This window comes from Bison bison, unplaced genomic scaffold, assembly GCF_000754665.1.
Source record: "Bison bison bison isolate TAMUID 2011002044 unplaced genomic scaffold, Bison_UMD1.0 scf7180017864330, whole genome shotgun sequence".
Taxonomy (NCBI): Eukaryota; Metazoa; Chordata; class Mammalia; order Artiodactyla; family Bovidae; genus Bison; species Bison bison.
The window spans coordinates 3854693-3874103 of record NW_011494902.1 but is presented as its reverse complement, the minus strand read 5'-3'; the positions used below and the strand labels follow the sequence as shown (position 1 = coordinate 3874103).

Genomic DNA, 19411 nt, shown 5'->3' with positions numbered 1-19411 from the left:
TCTATCCATAGGTGTGAGTGGGGTATTAAAGTCTCCCACTATTATTGTGTTATTGTTAATTTCCCCTTTCATACTTGTTAGCATTTGTCTTACATATTGCGGTGCTCCTATGTTGGGTGCATATATATTTATGTTATATCTTCTTGGATTGATCCTTTGATCATTATGTAGTGTCCTTCTTTGTCTCTTTTCACAGCCTTTGTGTTTTTATTTCTTTTTCATTTTTTTAAAATTTTATTTTATTTTTAAACTTTACATAATTGTATTAGTTTTGCCAAATATAAAAATGAATCCATCACAGGTATACATGTGCTCCCCATCCTGAACCCTCCTCCCTCCTCCCTCCCCATACCATCCCTCTGGGTCGTCCCAGTGCACCAGCCCCAAGCATCCAGTATCGTGCATTGAACCTGGACTGGCATCTCGTTTCATACATGATATTTTACATGTTTCAATGCCATTCTCCCAAATCTTCCCACCCTCTCCCTCTCCCACAGAGTCCATAAGACTGTTCCATACAGCCTTTGTTTTAAAGTCTATTTTGTCTGATATGAGTATTGCTACTCCTGCTTTCTTTTGGCCTCTATTTGCATGGAATATCTTTTTCCAGCCCTTCACTTTCAGTCTGTATGTGTCCCCTGTTTTGAGGTGGGTCTCCTGTAGACAACATATATAGAGGTCTTGTTTTTGTATCCATTCAGCCAGTCTTTGTCTTTTGGTTGCGGCATTCAACCCATTTATATTTAAGGTAATTATTGATAAGTATGATCCCGTTGCCATTTACTTTATTGTTTTGGGGTTTGAGTTTATACACCCTTTTTGTGTTTCCTGTCTAGAGAACATCCTTTAGCATTTGTTGGAGAGCTGGTTTGGTGGTGCTGAATTGTCTCAGCTTTTGCTTGTCTGTAAAGCTTTTGATTTCTCCTTCATATTTGAATGAGATCCTTTCTGGGTACAGTAATCTGGGCTGTAGGTTATTTTCTTTCATCATTTGAAGTATGTCTTGCCATTCCCTCCTGGCCTGAAGAGTTTCTATTGAAAGATCAGCTGTTATCCTTATGGGAATCCCCTTGTGTGTTATTTGTTTTTCCCTTGCTGCTTTTAATATTTGTTCTTTGTGTTTGATCTTTATTAATTTAATTAATATGTGTCTTGGGGTGTTTCACCTTGGGTTCATCCTGTTTGGGACTCTCTGGGTTTCTTGGACTTGGGTGATTATTTCCTTCCCCATTTTAGGGAAGTTTTCAACTATTATCTCCTCAAGTATTTTGTCATGGTCTTTTTTTGGGACTCCTGTGATTTTGGTTTTCAGTCTTCTGGTTTTCAGTCGTATTTTTACAGTAGTCTCAAGACTTCGCCTTCTATACAGCACCGTTGATAAAACATCTAGGTTAAAGATGAAAAAAGATCTTGTCGTCTTTTTTGGGACTCCTATGATTCGAATGTTGGGGCGTTTAACACTATCCTGGAGGTCTCTGAGATTGTCCTCATTTCTTTTAATTTGTTTTTCTTTTTTTCTCTGATTCATTTATTTCTAGCATTCTATCTTCTATTTCACTAATCCTATCTTCTGCCTCCATTATTCTACTATTTGTTCCCTCCAGAGTGTTTTTGATCTCATTTATTGCATTATGCGTTATATATTATATATTGACTTTATATATTGACTCTTTTTTATTTCTTCTAGGTCCTTGTTAAACCTCTCTTGCATCTTCTCAATCCTTGTCTCCAGGCTATTTATCTGTGATTCCATTTTGATTTCAAGGTTTTGGATCATTATCACTATCATTATTTGGAATTCTTTATCAGGTAGATTCCCTATCTCTTCCTCTTTTGTTTGGTTTGGTGGGCATTAATCCCGTTCTTTTACCTGCTGGGTACTCCTCTATCTCTTCATCTCATTTATATTGCTGAGTTTGGGGTGGCCTTTCTGTATTCTGGCAGTTTGTGGAGTTCTCTTTATTGTGGAGTTTCCTCGCTGTGGGTGGGGTTGTACGGGTGGCTTGTCAAGGTTTCTTGGTTAGGGAAGCTTGTGGTGGAGCTGGATTTCTTCTCTTTGGAGTGCAATGAAGTGTCCAGTAATGTGTTATGAGATGTCAGTGGGTTTGGAGTAACTTTGGGCAGCCTGTATATTGAAGCTCAGGGCTGTGTTCCTGTGTTGCTGGAGAATTTGTGTGGTATGTCTTGCTCTGGAACTTGTTGGCCCTTGGGTGGTCCTTGGTTTCAATGTAAGTATGGAGGCGTTTGATGAGCTCCTGTTGATTAATGTTCCCTGGAGTCAGTTCTCTGGTATTCTCAGGATTTGGATTTAAGCCTCCTGCTTCTGGTTTTCAGTCTTATTTTTACAGTAGTCTCAAGACTTCTCCTTCTATACAGCACCGTTGATAAAACATCTAGGTTAAAGATGAAAAGCTTCTCCACAGTGAGGGACACCCAGAGAGATTCACAGAGTTACATGGAGAAGAGGGAGGAGGGAGTTAGAGGTGACCCAAATGAGATGAGGTGGAATCAAAAGAGGAGAGGGCAAGCTAGCCAGTTATCACTTCCTTATGTGCACTCCACAGTCTGGACCGCTCAGAGATGTTCACAGAGTTATACAGAGAAGAGAAGAGGGAGGAAGGAGACAGAGGTGGCCAGGAGGATAAAAGGGGGGAATCAAAAGAAGAGAGACAGATCCAGCCAGTAATCAGTTCCTTAAGTGTTCTCCACCATCTGGAGCACACAGAGATTCACAGAGTTGGGTAGAGAAGAGAAAGGGGAAAGAGGAGACAGAGGCAACCTGGTGGAGAAAAAGGAGAGTCCAAAGGGGGAGAGAGCAGTCAAGCCAGTAATCTCACTCCCAAGTAAAAATGGGTACTGAATATTGGGTTCTTAAAGGTACAAAATTGATAACAAATAACAAAAAGCAAAGATTAAAAATCTAGAGTAGAGGTTGGATTTTCAAAAATTCAATATTAAAGAAAAAAGTCACAAAAATTATAAATATATATATATATGAAGTTTGCTTTAAAAAACAAGGTCTTTTTTTTTGCAAAGTAATAGTAGGTTATAAAAATGAAAATTAAAAGAGTAATAGAGGACTTAAAAATTAAAAAAAAAATGATCGTAAAAATATATCTAGGACTTTCTCTGGTGGTGGTGTGGGCAGGGTGGGGTCAGTTCTTTTTTGGATAGTTCCTTGGTCCAGCTTATATTTCTCAAGATCTATAGGCCCCTTCCTATGTAGTCAGTACTAACTACAGGGTTTTAATCTATTGCACCTGTCACTTCCAAGGCGGTTTCCTCTGTTTTAGCTTCTTCTGTTTGCTGGTCTCTTCAGTGTCTGATTTCGGCCCTGACACAAGGGGGGTGGTGGTGGACACTTTTTTTAGGCTCACTTGTTCAGTCGCACTGTGGGGAGGGAGGGACACTGCAAACAAATAACACTGGCGTGTGCTCACAGTATCTCAGTCACACTGGGCCTGCCCCCGTCATGGCGCTTGTGCCCTCCCTGCCCATACTGCTCAGGCTCTAGGTTGCTCCACCGGGAACCGTCTGAGGCCGGCCCTGGGCTGCATGCACCTCCCAGGTCTAAGCTGCTCAGGTCCAGGCGCTCGGGTAGTCCTCAGAGATGCAGACTCAGTTGGGCCTGTGTTTTGTGCCCTTCCCAGGTCCGAGCAGCTCAGGTGATGAGGTGTTTGGCAAGCATGGTCGCTGTGACTTAACGCCTCCCCAGTCCCTGCTGCTCGGTTTTCTGGGTGTACAACCAGCGCACCTTCGCAGGCAGATGTCCAGAACCACAAGAAGTCTTAGTTAGCAAAGAAGCCTGCTTGCAGGTTGGTAGATAATGTCTCTCTGGGGCTGTGATTGCCCCTTTCCGGCTCTGGCTGCCTGTCACCAGAGGGGGATGGTCTGTAGCTGGCTAGTTCTGTTCAGTCCTTAGTTCTGTGCACAGGCCTGGTGATGTCTTAGGTTAGGGCTTTGCGTGTGGTAGCTATCCTGCAGTCTGGTTTGCTAGCCCAAGTTAGTTCGCTCAGATTGCCCTCAGGCATTCAGGCCTGGTCCTTACTCTAAGCAATGCAGCCCACACCTCCCTGTCCAGCCTCCGCTTGCTAGTGGCAGGTGCAGGCATCTGTGCTGCTTCTCCACTGGGGGAGTTACCATTGGGCACGTAATCTGTGGGTTTTAGTTATTTATTTATTTTTCCTCCCTGTTATGTTGCCCTCTGTGCTTCCAAGGCTCGCCACAGACTCGACAGTGAGAGTGTTTCCTGGTGTTTGGAAACTTCTCTCTTTTTAAGACTCCCTTCCCAGGATGGAGCTCTGTCCCTACCTCTTTTGTCTCTTTTTTTGTCTTTTATATTTTTTCCTACCTCCTTTTGAAGACAATGGGCTGCTTTTCTGGGTGCCTGATGTCCTCTGCCGGCATTCAGAAGTTGTTTTGTGGAATTTACTCAGCGTCTAAATGTTCTTCTGATGAATTTGTGGGGGAGAAAGTGGTCTCCCTGTCCTATTCCTCCACCATCTTACAACCACCTCCGAGAATACTTTTTAATGAAAGATTTCTTACGTTTCTGTTTTGTATTGTTCTTTTATAAACAAATCTGAAATAATCTTTTGTTTTATCTTTTGGTGGGGAGCTTAAAATGTTTTAAACAACTGGAATCAAATTCTTTGAAATGTAGAAGGAGACAAAAGATGCTGGTGTTATTAAACATTATTCAGTGGAGATGACAGTGCCCTGCTTTGTATATTTTATCTTTTGTAGTCTTTGTTTTTGACATTTTATTCATTTATTTAGCTATTTTATTTGTTCCTCTTTTAAGATGTAAGAGAAGAACCAGTTGAGGGAGTGGGGTAAGACAGTAAATTGAAAACAAACACATTAACTGGAAGACTCCTTAATCAGTGGTGAAATCCTTAGCACCCTGTTCTTGATCACTTCACTTCTGATCAACTTCCAGGTCACTGGTTAGCTAGTGCTATATCCTCCAGGCAGGAGATTGGAGGACTCCTTTCTGGATAAACTGACTGGACCAAGAAAAGGCTGTGGAGCCTGAAAGGAATCCCCGGACTAGCAGTCACCAATGACCTTTAGTGAGGTCCCCCACTTGGAGCTTACATTGGCATTTTAATGTCTTATTTTTAAATGTGAATAGACAAGCCAGGACATGGAAGCAACCTAGATGTCCATCAGCAGACGAATGGATAAGAAAGCTGTGGTACATATACACAATGGAATATTACTCAGCCATTAAAAAGAATGCATTTGAATCAATTCTAATGAGGTGGATGAAACAGGAGCCTATTATAAAGAGTGAAGTAGGTCAGAAAGAAAAACACCAATACAGTGTACTAACGCATAAATATGCAATTTAGAAAGATGGTAATGATGACCCGATATGCGAGACAGCAAAAGAGACACAGACGTATAGAACAGTCTTTTGGACTCAGTGGGAAAATGCGAGGGTGGGATGATTTGCGAGAATAGCATTGAAACATGTATATTATCATATGTGAAGCAAATTGTCAGTCCAGGCTCGATGCATGAGACAGGGTGCTCAGGGCTGGTGCACTGGGGTGACCCTGAGGGATGGGATGGGGAGGAAGGTGGGAGGGGGGTTCAGGATGGGAAACACATGTACAACCCATGGCTGATTTATGTCAATGTATGGCAAAACCACTTCAATATTGTAAAGTAATTAGCCTCCTATCACTTCATGGTAAACAGATGGGGAAACACTGGCTGACTTTATTTTGGGGGGCTCCAGAATCACTGCAGATGGTGATTGCAGCCATGAAATTAAAAGACACTTACTCCTTGGAAGGAAAGTTATGACCAACCTAGACAGCATATTAAAAAGCAGAGACATTACTTTGTCAACAAATGTCTGTCTAGTCAAGGCTATGGTTTTTCCATTAGTCATGTATGGATGTGAGAGTTGGAGTATAAAGAAAGATGTACAAAGAATTGATGCTTTTGAAACTGTGGTGTTGGAGAAGACTCTTGAGAGTCCCTTGGACAGCAAGCAGATTCAACCAGTCCATCCTAAAGGAGATCAGTCCCAGGTGTTCATTGAAAGGACTGATGTTGAAGCTGAAACTCCAGTATTTTGGCTACCTGATGCAAAGAGCTGATTTATTGGAAAAGACCCTGACACTGGGAAAAATTGAAGGCAGGAGGAGAAGGGGATGACAGAGGATGAGATAGTTGGATGGCATCACTGACTCAATGGGCATGGGTTTGGGTGAACTCTGGGAGTTGGTGATGGACAGGGAGGCCTGACGTGCTGCAGTTCATGGGGTCGCAAAGAGTCGGACATGACTAAACTGAACTGAACTAAAATAAATTAATTAATTTATTAAAAAAAAAAAAAAACAACTCCGTTGGGAACATGTCAATCCCAAACTGACACACTGCTATATGTAAAATGGGTAACCAGCAAGGACCTACTGTATAGCACAGGGAACTCTGTTCAGTGTTAAGTGGCAGCTTGCATGAGAGGGGATTTGAGGGAGAATGGATACATGTATATGTATTTCTGAATCCTTTTGCTTTCAACCTGAACCTATCACAACATTGTTGATCAGCTATACTCCAATATGAAATAAAAAGTTTAAAAAAAACTGTGAAAAGACAGTGAAGGTCACCAGGTTTGGAAGAAATCCTCTCATGGGCAAAGCAGAAACCAAAATATGTGAGGACTAGTATGTAAAACAAAAAAAGGATAGAAAAGAAGCAGAAACATTGTAATGAGCTGAAGAAAACTCAATGTGCCAGCAAATCTGGAAAACTCAGCAGTGGCCACAGGATTGGAAAAGGTCAGTTTTCATTCCAATCCCAAAGAAAGGCAATGCCAAAGAATGCTCAAACTACTGCACAATTGAACTCATCTCACATGCTAGCAAAGTAATGCTCAAAATTCTCCAAGCCAGGCTTCAACAGAGGAGCCTGGTGGGCTATAGTCTGTGGAGTCATAAAAAGTCAGACGCGACTGAGCACACACACAGACACCTCTGCTATGGACTCTTCAGTTTTAGACTAAACTGGATCACTTCCCGTGGCTTCCATTTGTCCTGCCCTTACCTACTTGCATGCCTCTAGTTATGGAATCTCCTTTACATGCCCGCTTCAATTCCTTCTGCTTCTCCTGCACCTGCTGCCGAGTTCCTCCCAGGCCTCACTGTGATGATATTACCTGTGAAATGTCTGCAGTTTTTCTTTCTCGGTTACCACTATCACTGTTAGGAGTTCAGGGTGGAGTTCAGTACCCCAGACTCCAGCTGGGAGTCCCTGACAAAGGGGACTTCCATTTGGTAATAGCCTTGTGAATAAAAAGGAACTGGCTTTATTAATAGACCTGTAAGTGCCTGAAAGCACCCCAGGAAAATTTGGTAAAAAGGTGTATGAAAGAAACCAGCCAAAACCCAAGGCCATAATGGGTTTTCCTACTTCTCACCCCAAAGTGAGCAGCAGAGAGGGTTACAGGGCTCGCTTCCGGTGGAGACACGGCCCAAGAGAAGCACACCTCTGGGAAGCACAAGCCCTGAACTGTGTCCCAAGTTCTCAGGCTGAAAAAAATTCAGATTAGCAACTCACCCTCCAGGGGTTGGAACTGAGTGACTGAACTGAACTAAACTGAAGAAAACAAAAAACCTTCTATTCATGTTCACAAGAAGTAAAAGTATTGTACCCACAAAACAGGAATAAGGAAAGGGAATAATCAAAGAACAAGGAAAAGCTCTTAGAAAGTGAAACTATAACATCAGAAAATAATAATCTGACAAGGACTAAAAGGAAGATAATGAGGAAATCATACAGAAAGTAGAACAACAGAGGTAGGAAAAAAATGTGAGAAAAAGCAAAGAAAATCAAATGATCAGTTCAGAAGATTTTCCCTAATAGAAATTCCAGAAATAAAAAACAGAGGGAAAAAAATATAAGAAAATCTCCCAGATCTGATTAAAAATATCTGAAGGACATGGGTTTTTCTGGGTGCTTGGGATCATGAGTAGAAACCAAAACACAGGAGCCACTGATCCCCTGGCTTTTCCACCCTCTTACTGTTCCTACTGTTTCCTTCCCTGGTATCTCTTCCTCCTCATTCCACTCTCAACATCCCTCTGCTTTCCATCCATGACTTCTTACCTCCTCCTCCCTCTGTTCGTGACATCCAGGCCTCTGACTGGAACCACCTCTGCTTGTCACTGGTTCCCACACAGGCATCCAGATGTTTCTTTCCCTTCAACTGTGGACCTGCTTCCTGGAATTCACCACCCTGGCACCCACCAGTCCTCATACATATCTAAAAGTAAACTTCTATTTCCTTATCTCTTCTCTTTTTGCCTTCTATTCTAAGATAATGAGACAATAATAAGCCCATTTATCTTCCTATATTCTCTGTTATGATAATTCAAAATGTCATCCATACAGTGTCAGAAGTCAGAAACTTAGGAGTCTGAGGAGCACTCCAGTCCCTTCCATCTTCCGCACCCCTCCCGTTCAGTCAGTAGCCCATGTGTCCTGATTTCCCAGGCAGCCCTCCTATTCCATCGTTCTTCTGTGTGAGGTCATCGGACATTTGAGAAGGAAATCTGTGGTGTGGAAAAGCTGAACAAAATAAACTAGTACAAAAATTGATCCTGGAGATAACTTTAAAAAACTAATTTGTATCTTCAGATTTGAGATGATACTGCACATACAAATAAAATCAAAATACTATGAAAAAGGAACAAGAAGGAAATTTTACATGTTAAAAATATGACTGCCAAACTAATTTTATGGAAGCATTGAAAGATAAAATAGCTAAACCCATTTAGAGGGTAAAAAGACACAAAGAAGGAAAATATGAAAGTAAAAGATGACGTAAATGTCCAGGTCCAACATTCTGCTAACAGGAATTCCAGAAAAGCAGAAGTGAGAAAATGAAGAGGGAGAAACTATCAAAAAAGAATAGAAATGTCCAAGAACTAGAGATGATCAATACTATACAAAATTAATAGGGTATCCTAGGTGCTGAGCAGAAATCATATAGATACAGATGACACAGATAGAGTATGTAGACTTAGGTCATTGTGAAATTTTAGAATACCAGGGATGAAAAGAAGGTTCCAAAAGCCTCTATAAAATGAAGAAAGAGTTTGCAACTACAAAGGAACATTGTCAGTATCATCAGATGTTGGAAGAAATCAAGCAATTTCTTTAAAGATTTTTGAGAATTGTTTGCCCAGCAAAACTACTAAGAGTTAGGGCAAAATCAGGTCATTTTGAGACATGTACAAGGACTCAGAAAGTTAACCTCTCTTGTAAAATCATTGTTGTTTAACTAGAAATAGCTGGTAGAATTTGTTCACATTTGCTGAATATTTGCCAGTATTTTCAAAGTTCAAGGAGTTCTCTGCAGTGCTGTTGTATGAAATAGAACATTCTCTTTACATGTATAACTATATTTGTTTCTTTGTTACCTTTTTAACACCAAACTCCATGAGTCTGATAATCTCCTTGCTTTCCTCCACCCTTTTCTTAGAATTTCTCTTGTGCGTGGTTTTAAAAATCTTGTCTCATGGTTGATTTCATTCTTTATATTTTTGTCTAAATTCTGTAACTTCCACAACTTTCTAGATAACTTTGTAATAGTATGCTGCTGCTAAGTCGCTTCAGTCGTGTCCGACTCTGTGCGACCCCATAGACGGCAGCCCACCAGGCTCCACCGTCCCTGGGGTTCTCCAGGCAAGAACACTGGAGTGGGTTGCCATTTCCTTCTCCAATGCATGAAAGTGAAAAGTGAAAGTGAAGTCGCTCAGTCGTGTCTGACTCTTCACGACCCCATGGACTGCAGCCTACCAGGCTCCTCCGTCCATGGGATTTTCCAGGCAAGAGTACTGGAGTGGGGTGCCATTGCAATAGTATATGAGTATATAAATAGTAGTCATACAAAATCAAAGTTGTACGTTACTGAGGAGGACTTTTTTCCTAAAATATATGTTTTAATTATTCCAATATAGGAACAACATAAGTATTCTTTCTTCTCTTCCTACCTTTTTTCCTTTTTTAGAAATTAAAATACTTGTGATTATGTACATTATTATAAAGTTTGCCATCGTAACTATTTTAAGTGTATAATTCAATGACGTGTATTATATTAATGGTGTTGTGCAACTGACACCACTATTTTCAAACCCCATACAGAGACTCCATAACCATTTAGCAATAACTCTATTTTTCCCTTTCTCACAGCTCCCAGTAACCACTATTCCTTCTGTCTTGATTAATTTGCTAAAATCTTTCTTATTCAGCACTACTAAAGAATACAGATAAGATTTATTATGTAAACTTTCTCTTTGCAACATTTGCATGTCACTATAGTATCTGTAATCTATTGTGGCATAACAATTTACCCCAAAACTTAGTGCCTTGAAACCACAATAGCTGTGTATTTTTTCTCATGGTTTCTGTGGATAAAGAATCCAGCCTGGGTACAATGGAGATGACATGTCTGCTGCCTGAGAAGTGGGGCCTTTGCTGATCGATCCCAAGACTGGGAGCTGGAATCTGAAAGCTTCTTCACTCACGTGTCTGACAGCTGATGCTGACCGTCACTGGGGGGCCCATGTGCGGCTGAAGAGTTGAATGCCCATACGTGGTTTCTCCAGTGTGGCCTGGGCTTCCCCACAACACGGTGGCTGTGTTCCAAAGGCTAGTGTCCCTCCCGAAAGATAAGGAGAAGGGGAGAGTGCCAGAAGCCCTATCAGCCTCAATGACTGAGCCTCAGAAGTCACACAGCGGTGCTTTCATGGCATTCTGCTGACTGACACCGTTACAAAGGTCCACCCAGGTTCTAGGGAAAGGAACACAGACCCCACCTCTAAATGTAGGTGTGTCAGTGTGACATTGAGAGACAAGTGTGTTAAACGGGATAAGAATTGGCCATTTTTGTGCAGTCTGCCACAGCGTGTGTCCACCATGTACCCAGTTCAGGCCTTAGCAGGACTTCTCTAAAATTAACTCCTTTAATTTACCTTAACTGCTGGCTAATCAGCTGTGGAAATGGCTGTTATCCTTTCTCTTAATTAGGAGGTTGAAATTTACATGTTGAAAAGAAGATGGAAAACATGAGATCATGAAGTTGCTGCTTTTAGAAAAGAGAAATCTGTTTCTTAGGAACAAGATAATTATTAAACTATCTCTATTAAAGAAACTGTTCTAATTCATATCTTTACTGCTATTTGAAAATATTCCTTAGTCAGGAAACTATTTTAATATGAAAAATATATTGTTTATGAACATTGTTTGTGTTTATAGTTTGGGCATGAAAACATTTTTCAAGTCTTTATTGACCTGAAATATTTAAACACACAATTGCTTCCTTTCCCTGACATATATCTAGAGGCCAAAGTACATTTTTATTATATGACTTCTATAGCCAAGTGCGGAGAAGGCAATGGCACCCCACTCCAGTACTCTTGCCTGGAAAATCCCATGGTTGGAGGAGCCTGGAAGGCTGCAGTCCATGGGGTCGCTGAGGGTCGGACATGACTGAGCGACTTCACTTTCACTTTCCTGCATTGGAGAAGGAAATGGCAACCCACTCCAGTGTTCTTGCCTGGAGAATCCCAGGGATGGGGAAGCCTGGTGGGCTGCCGTCTGTGGGGTCACACACAGTCGGACACGACTGAAGTGACTTAGCAATAGCAATAGCCAAGTGACCTAACTTCTCTAATGCTTTAGTGTTGTCATTTGAAATTTGGGAAGAGTAATACTACCTGCCTCACAGAGCTAGCATGAAGATTAAATGAGTTGATATACATAAAATGCTTCACACGTTGTAAGTGCTAAAAAAAAAGTTAGACACAAAGTACATGGAGACAATAGTGGTATTCTACACGTATGTATATATGAAGAGTCATCACAGGGTTGAATTCATTTCCAATAGGGTATTCAAAAGATAGAGGAATATCGTTAATGACAAGTTTGTTAAGCTATTTCATTTAGGAAGAACACACTCAATAGCCTCTTAATTTAATAACTTTGTTTTTTCCTAGTTTGAAAAAGAAAAACAGCGTGATATTCGATCATTCTTTTTACCAAACGCTAAGAAAAGACAGTTGGAGACCTCCTGTGATGAATCAAGGGTATCCCAGGAGAAAAATACTATAGTGCCAGCAGACCCTGTAAAAACAGCCACCAGAGGTGATGAAAGTGATCTTGAACCTGAAGCTAAAAAACTGAAATCGGTCGCCATCGATGACCCTTGCAGGCCCCCTGAGGAGCAGCCATGCCGGCCTGGGCAGGCCGAAGCTCTGCTCACGTTCGGGATCTGCAAGGCCAAGGCCCAGGCCACTACCCCAGCCTTTTGTGGTGAGGGCTGGCAGTGTGCTTTCTGCACCTACATCAATAACTCAGTGTTACCTTACTGTGAAATGTGTGAGAATCCACGGGGCGGCGCTGGTGAGTACATGGAGGGCGACCGTGAGGCGGGTAGCAGTGGTGTCTTCAGATAACCTGTGTGTTTAGAGACAACTGCTGTCATCAGAGATCCATGACTGGGTTCCAACTTCAGTGTTTAAGCTGGAGGAAGAGCTTCCACAGTGAAGACTGTGAATTTATCCCCTTGTGGAATGTGAAAAGCTCCCAGTTCTGTCAAGAATATATATCCCCCAGCGTCTGTGACATGGCATTAATTTGGCACAAATGGACATTTCTGATTAATGCCAGCAGGACGTGGATTCAGTGGGCAGGAATAGAAGCTCTGTTGCTATGGCAGCAAATATGCCTTATAGCCATAGACCTGCTGTTTTCTTTCCTCTGTAGAATATACTTGTTTTTAAAGAAATTGTAGATTATTTTGTTTAAATAGCAGAATGAATCCAGTGTAGCTTCTTCGCCTACTGAAATATTTATTGTGCCATGTTTCTCCCATGAAAAATCATAAAAATTCCTCTCTTGATCTTCTTTTAAAAACCAAATCTCACGTCTGTTTTATGAGTTTATTCTTTTCTAAAACATGCTATTTAAAAGAAATCATAAACATACCTCAGAGTATGTTTTGCTTGCGTGATATGATATGCTTGCTGGTGTTTTATTTTTGAAGTGACTGTTAACAACTGTGGTTGTCTTAAGAAAATCATCATCAGTATTCCTTTTTTTCCAGTTTTAGAGACCATTTTTATGGTCACTAAAAATGCCAAGTGTATGGTTTTGGAAACTAGAAGAAATTATAAATAAAATCTTATCAAAGTGTGTAATGATTATACACACTTTCCCATCATATGTGAATTCTCCAGAGTCTTGACATTAACAGAGTCTCAGCAAAGATAGCAGCTCTAATGCTGCAGTTCCTTCCTGCTTGCCTTGCTCTCCTCTGCCTTAATTTTGATCTGAAAGAAAATGTAATCAGTAGCTGAGTCTTTCCTCCTTTGATTCTGGGTGTTCCTCCCAAAACTGACAAGTCTGCCATCTGGGTGATTATATTTGTAACGTGGACACCTGTTGTCTATGAACTAAATTGGAGCCACAAGCTTATCCCATATAATATCTCCCACAATTTGCATTATCTCATTCAATTTCCAACTGCTACAGGCAATAAAAATAAAGTATCTCATGACTACAAAATAATATTAGTTCACACAAAGTCTATAAATTGAATGACTGAGCAATAAAAATCATGGTTTAATAGGGTTTTATAAGTTCTGATTTTTCTTTATGATACCAAGAGCAACAATGAAGATTTCTAGAACCATGATTTAATAAGCAAACTGTCAAGCAGTCTAAAAAAACAAAACACCTTTTGTGAATATGAAACAATCTGATATAAGAACAATACATATTCCAAGTAACAGTGATATTACCATATCTGGTAGTCATAATTATTAGATTAATAATACTACAGTTTAACATAATCATTTCCAACCTTGATTTGGATGCATCCCCAAAGTATTAAAAAGCAGAATTCCAATTCATCTAAATTTTAAAATCAATACCTGCCACATAACACTTTGAGGAAACAGTGAATTCAAAACATTAAACGAGCAATATTAGGATACAGGACTGGAAAGTCTTATAAAGCTGTTAACTAGTGGTCTCTAGTACGTTAGCTAGTACATTAATTTGCTTACATTGGATACTTGCTGTTGTTCAGTCACCAAGTCATGCCTGAGTCTTTGTGACCTCATGGACTGCAGCATGCCAGGCTTCCCTGTCCTTCATGGTCTCCCAGAGTTTGATCAGGTTCATGTCCATTGAGTCAGTGATGGCATCCAACCATCTCACCCTTTGTCATCCCCTTCTCCTTTTGCCTTCGATCTTCCCCAGCATGAGGATCTTTTCCAGTGAGTTGGCTCTTCTCATCAGGTGGCCAAAGTATTGGAGCTTTAGCTTCAGCATCAGTCCTTCCAATGAATATTCAGGGTTGATTTCCTTTAGGATTTACTAGTTTCATCTCCTTGCTGGCCAAGGGACTCTCAAGAGTCTTCTCCAGCACCACGATTCAAAAGCATTGATCACTAGAGTTGTCAGTATGTAACATTTCTCTTGTGCTTTGTTCTTAACATCTATTGCTTATCCTCTGCATCTTATACTTCATACTCCCAGATTTGTATCTCTCATTTGAATTCCAGACTGGATGTATGCAGTGACCTACATAACATCTCCACCTGGATGTCTAAAGGGTACCTCAAGTTTAACATGTCCAAAATGGAATTCTTGATTTACAGTCACTACATCTAACACCAAAGCTTCTCTTCCCCCGTCTTCCCTACTTTGTGCTAAAAACCTGGAGGCAGCATCTTTGATTTTTCCCTGTCCTCCCATCTTCATGAAGTTCCGCTAGTGTAACCTTTACAAAGTGCCTTGATTCCAGTCACTACATCTTCATTGCTACCATCACACTGGAAGCCACCAGCATCTCTCTGAAGCCTCCCTGAGGCTGGTCCTTCTCTCCACAGCAGATGGAGGGAGCCTTTAAAAACTTAGATCATTACATTCCTGTGCTTACAACCCTTTAATGGCTTCCAGTGACACTAAGGCTCTAAGTCAAGAATACAGGCCCCCTGGGGCCAGGCTTCCCAGATCCCTGAGCAGCTCTCAGCTCCAGGGAGCCTCCCACCCCATCCTCTAACTCATGTATTCTCTTTAGCAAAAAAGATCCTATCTGTTTGCCTGTTTATCTCTGCCTTTGGAATGGAATCTCTAGGAAGCAGGGACCTTTCTGACTTGTTCCCTCTGCCTTTCCAGCACCTAGAGTGGTACTTGGTGATCCCCAATAAATATTTAGAAAGAATGAACAGATGTTGCTGACTTTGTTTCTTTTTGTACAACTTAGCTGTGACATTTTTAAACTCTACTTTCTGTACTGGCTTTAGGGTACACAACGACTTTAGCTAAATATAAGTGTAAATTATTTGTTTTTCATGAATTATTTTGTTTGTTGTACAAATTTGTTCCACAAATAGATAGCCTCAGCCAGACACAGAATAAAAACAAAAACGAGAAAGATGATTCTCAGGACACCTCCAAAAAAATTCAGACTAGTTCTGACGGGGAGAAACAAGTCCTGGCACATTCAACACCTGAACCATTAGCTAAGAGCAAGGAAGAAATTTCAACAACTGAGAGTGAAGACAGACTCACCCCCCAGCCAGGTGATGGTAAGTCTTTCCATTTCCAGGATCCAAGTAATAACCATATGCTTAGACGTGGAACACTGTTAATAGGTTTGCGATTACTACCTTGTTCCAGGTTCCTTGTATTCCCTTTTATATTAAAAATACCAACCATTTGTAACTACATACATAAACACCAGATGGCTAGAAAAGCAGAGCTGTTGGCATTCAGATGTTACAGAGAGAGCTAAACTCATATGGGCTACATGTGCTGTCTCCGGCCTGTTGCCCAGCTTCCACCAAGCTCGGCCCATTCTTGCAGTGAGAGCATGGTTTTGATATTTGGGGGTTCTTTTGGACACCATGGATTGCTTTAAGATTGACAGATGATTGACAGCCACTTAGGAGATCATTCATCCTTTACAAGTGAATTTCTTTTATTTTTTATTATTTTTGGTTGCACTGGGTCTTTGTTGGTGCATGTGGGCTTTCTCTAGTTGCAGCAAGCTGGGGCCTCTCTCCACTGTGGTGTGCAGGCTTCTTGTTGCGGTGGCTTCTCTTGCTGTGGAGAACAGGCTGTAACACATGGGCACAGTAGTTGCAGTGCGCAGGCTCAAGGGTACAGGCTCAGTAGTGTGGTGCACGGGCTTAATTGCTCTGCGGCATCTGGGATCTTCCCAGACTAGGGAGCGAACCTGTGTCCCCTGTACTAGCAGTCGGATTCTAAACCACTGTACCACCATGAACCCATACACATGAATTTCTTTTAAGTGGCTACAATTAATCAGCATATTTTATATTTTGAGTTTTGAGGGTTGTTGTTTTTTTAAGTAAAATGTTTTTAAGGAACATAATTTCAAGACTATGTGAATCATGACCAACCAACCATGTAGTGTCTCAGGTTTATTTACTTCTTTCCTTGATTCCATTCATTATTTATGGCTGCAGTGGTTGGCAAATACCAGCCTGTATGTCATCCATCACAATCTTTATGGGCCAGCTGGCAAAAGATTGTGAGTACTGTGGGGTTATTTTCTTTGTTACTCAGTTTGTGACCATAGTAACCAACAGGTTGATGTTTCATTATAACAACCCCAAAGTGTTCAGGATGGATTGTCAAAGTTTTTAAGTTAGTTGCTGTTAAACATAGATATAGTTTAGAGTTGGATTCCTAGCTCTAAAAAGATACAAGTGTTAGTCACTCAATCGTATCCAACTCTTTGCAACCCCATGGACTGTAGCCCACCAGGCTCCTCTGTCCATGGAATTCTCCAGGCAAGAATACTGGAGTGGGGTGCCATTCCCTTCCCCCAGGGCTCTTCCCATCGGCAGGCAGATTCATTACTGTCTGAGCCACCAGGGAAGTTAAACATAGATATAATTCCATGTTGAATTCATAGCTCTAAAATGAAATGTTTATTAAGTATTTCTAAACTCTAGGCATCTTCCTTCTGTGCTCAGCTTTCCTTTCCTCTAATTCCTCAAGGTCTTCCCAAAACTATCTCACAATAGATTCTGTTCAGGTCTGTTAATTTTAGCAGCCTTTAAGTAGACAATCTGGACTCAGGCGTCTTGTCTCTAGTTCCCTTGTGTGTACTCTGACAGTGCCCCCATTGAGGATGAAACCATTGCTCTCGGACAGTGTCCAGGTCAGTGAACAAAACGTCAGACCCAGAATCAGCGACTGGCAGTTGTTGTCAGCTGGGCCATGAGACTCTCCATCTACAGCAAGGAAATGCTTGTTAGTTACAAATTGGTCCCTTGATGAAGACGTATGTTAGCTTTACCTACACATTCTTTTCGAAAATCACTAGACTTTTAGGAATTCTATTCTGCTGGTGAAATTTGCATTGGCCTCATCCAGTAAACAATGCTGGTATTTTCCCCTACACCTATTCCCTCTTCTTTTTTTCTCTCTTTACTTCTCAGATCACTGGGCTGCAAAAGTGTAATTCTTCACATCTTCCCACTGACATGGATTTCCTTAAAAAACAAGAAAGAGAAGGGACATTGTAGTAAGATGCTTCTACCCACATATGCTCTTTTAGAACCAGAGTGACGTATACCACTCTGGAATTGCAGCTTCATTCTAACTGGAATTCTAAGGGTCTGGAAGGAAGGCCGTATCTTCATAAGATGCTATCTGGTGTTTGGAACCATTAAATTATACTACATGAAAAAAATGAAAAATACATTCCCTGATGTAACTAGTAGTTACCAAAAAACATCAGCTGATTTGGAGTTGTTCTCATAAGGCTTTTTATCAAAGAGTGACTTCTGATCTTTAAGCATTAACCACAGTTCTTCAAATCTGGAGACAGTGATTATGGTAGGCACTTACTTTATGTACATTAAGAAAGAAAAAGATGGGACTTCCCTGGTGGTGTAGTGGATAGCAATCCACCTGCCAATGCAGAGGACACAAGTTAAATCTCCAGTCTGGGAATATTCCACGTGCCCTGGGGCAACTAAGCCCTTGTGCCACAACTATTGAGCCCATAGACTAGAGCCTGTGCTCCACACAGGAGAAGTCAACCCAATAAGAAGCCTGAGCACTGCAACTAGAACGTAGCCCCCAGTTGCCAAAACTAGAGAGAAGCTTGCTCAGCAATGAAGACGCACAGCCAAAATAAAGAAACAAACTGCCGGTTTCGCTATGACACAGTAACTGGTTATCCCTGCAGCGATGCATGTTTGCTTCTTTAATAACAAATTTATGCTTTCTCATCCTGTATGCAAGTTTTTGGTGTACATGATAACTTTTCATTTAAATCCCAAACCACAGTAAAACATTTTGAAGACATTTTGAAGGTAATCAAAATCAACACTCAGAAATGACAATGCATATATCTCAAGCGTAGTGTCGAAGTGAAAACGGTGTTGTAGTTATGACTAAGCTCATGCCCAGGCAGTGAAAACTACCTTACAGCTGTCACCTGGCCAAGCATAGTTGTAAAATGCCAAGGCTGTTGACTGGAAGACATGCCAATTTCAGAGATATTCAAGTGTGGGGAAAGCATGCATTTTTGAATTTATGAAATATGGGGATAATCCACAGTCTAAGTTTGTAAAGTGACTGATGTCTCGATTAGAAATATTCAAATAGATGATACTGCAAATAAATCATAGACTTGTATATCTGGAAAAATACTTGAAAGGGTCACTGAGGAACCATGGCAGAAGTTAAGAGCATAGGCTCTGGAGCCAGATTACTGGACTCTGTTACCAGTGGCCTTGGGCAGACTGATGTGCCTTGCTTCCCTCCTCTGTAAGACGCACAACTTGTTTCTGAGAGGTGTTAATATAAGTACTTAGACCAGTACCGGGCTCATTGTTAGTGCTTGATAAGTGCTAACTAATTATTATTTAGATCTGCTTGGATAACCCTATCCTTTCCACAGAATATATTGGTCAGTAGGACTGAGAAAAAAATAAACAGAGACGATGAGAAAGACGTCTTGTTCACTCATCTCCTTTTGTGAATGTGAGGCACCAGGCCATAAGGCATCAGTCATTTAAGTAGCCCTCGACATGGTAGTCTTGCTGCGGATAATCAAAATGGTGTTCATTCGGTCTCAACTTAAACCCTCTGTAGCAATAGGAATAGATTCTAGACTCTTTCAAGACTGATAGGGACTCTTTCAGGGTAAGAAATTCTCCCTTATGCCTAATGCTTATCTTTTATAAAGCAAATGCTGAATTTCGTTTTTTTTTTTTCTTGTTGGGTCATTAGCAAAAGTTCCAAAGCAACTGGTTACCATATAAACCAGTATGCTCTTAGATCACCTGCCATGTTTATTTCATGCCCAGGTACATGTTCTTTGTTCAGTGTG

The 19411-nt window shown here is 41.0% G+C and overlaps 1 protein-coding gene across 3 annotated transcripts in view; it reads left to right on the top strand.

Moving 5' to 3' along the window:
* The window catches only part of ZRANB3 (zinc finger, RAN-binding domain containing 3), a 304927-nt gene that overhangs the window by 260109 nt on the left and 25407 nt on the right, over window positions 1-19411 (top strand). For all 3 annotated transcript variants that reach the window (XM_010853654.1, XM_010853653.1, XM_010853656.1), the window contains 2 exons: window positions 12021-12426; window positions 15429-15623. In XM_010853654.1, coding sequence (XP_010851956.1) covers window positions 12021-12426; window positions 15429-15623 — 601 coding nt within the window. The remainder of the gene's footprint in view (window positions 1-12020; window positions 12427-15428; window positions 15624-19411) is intronic.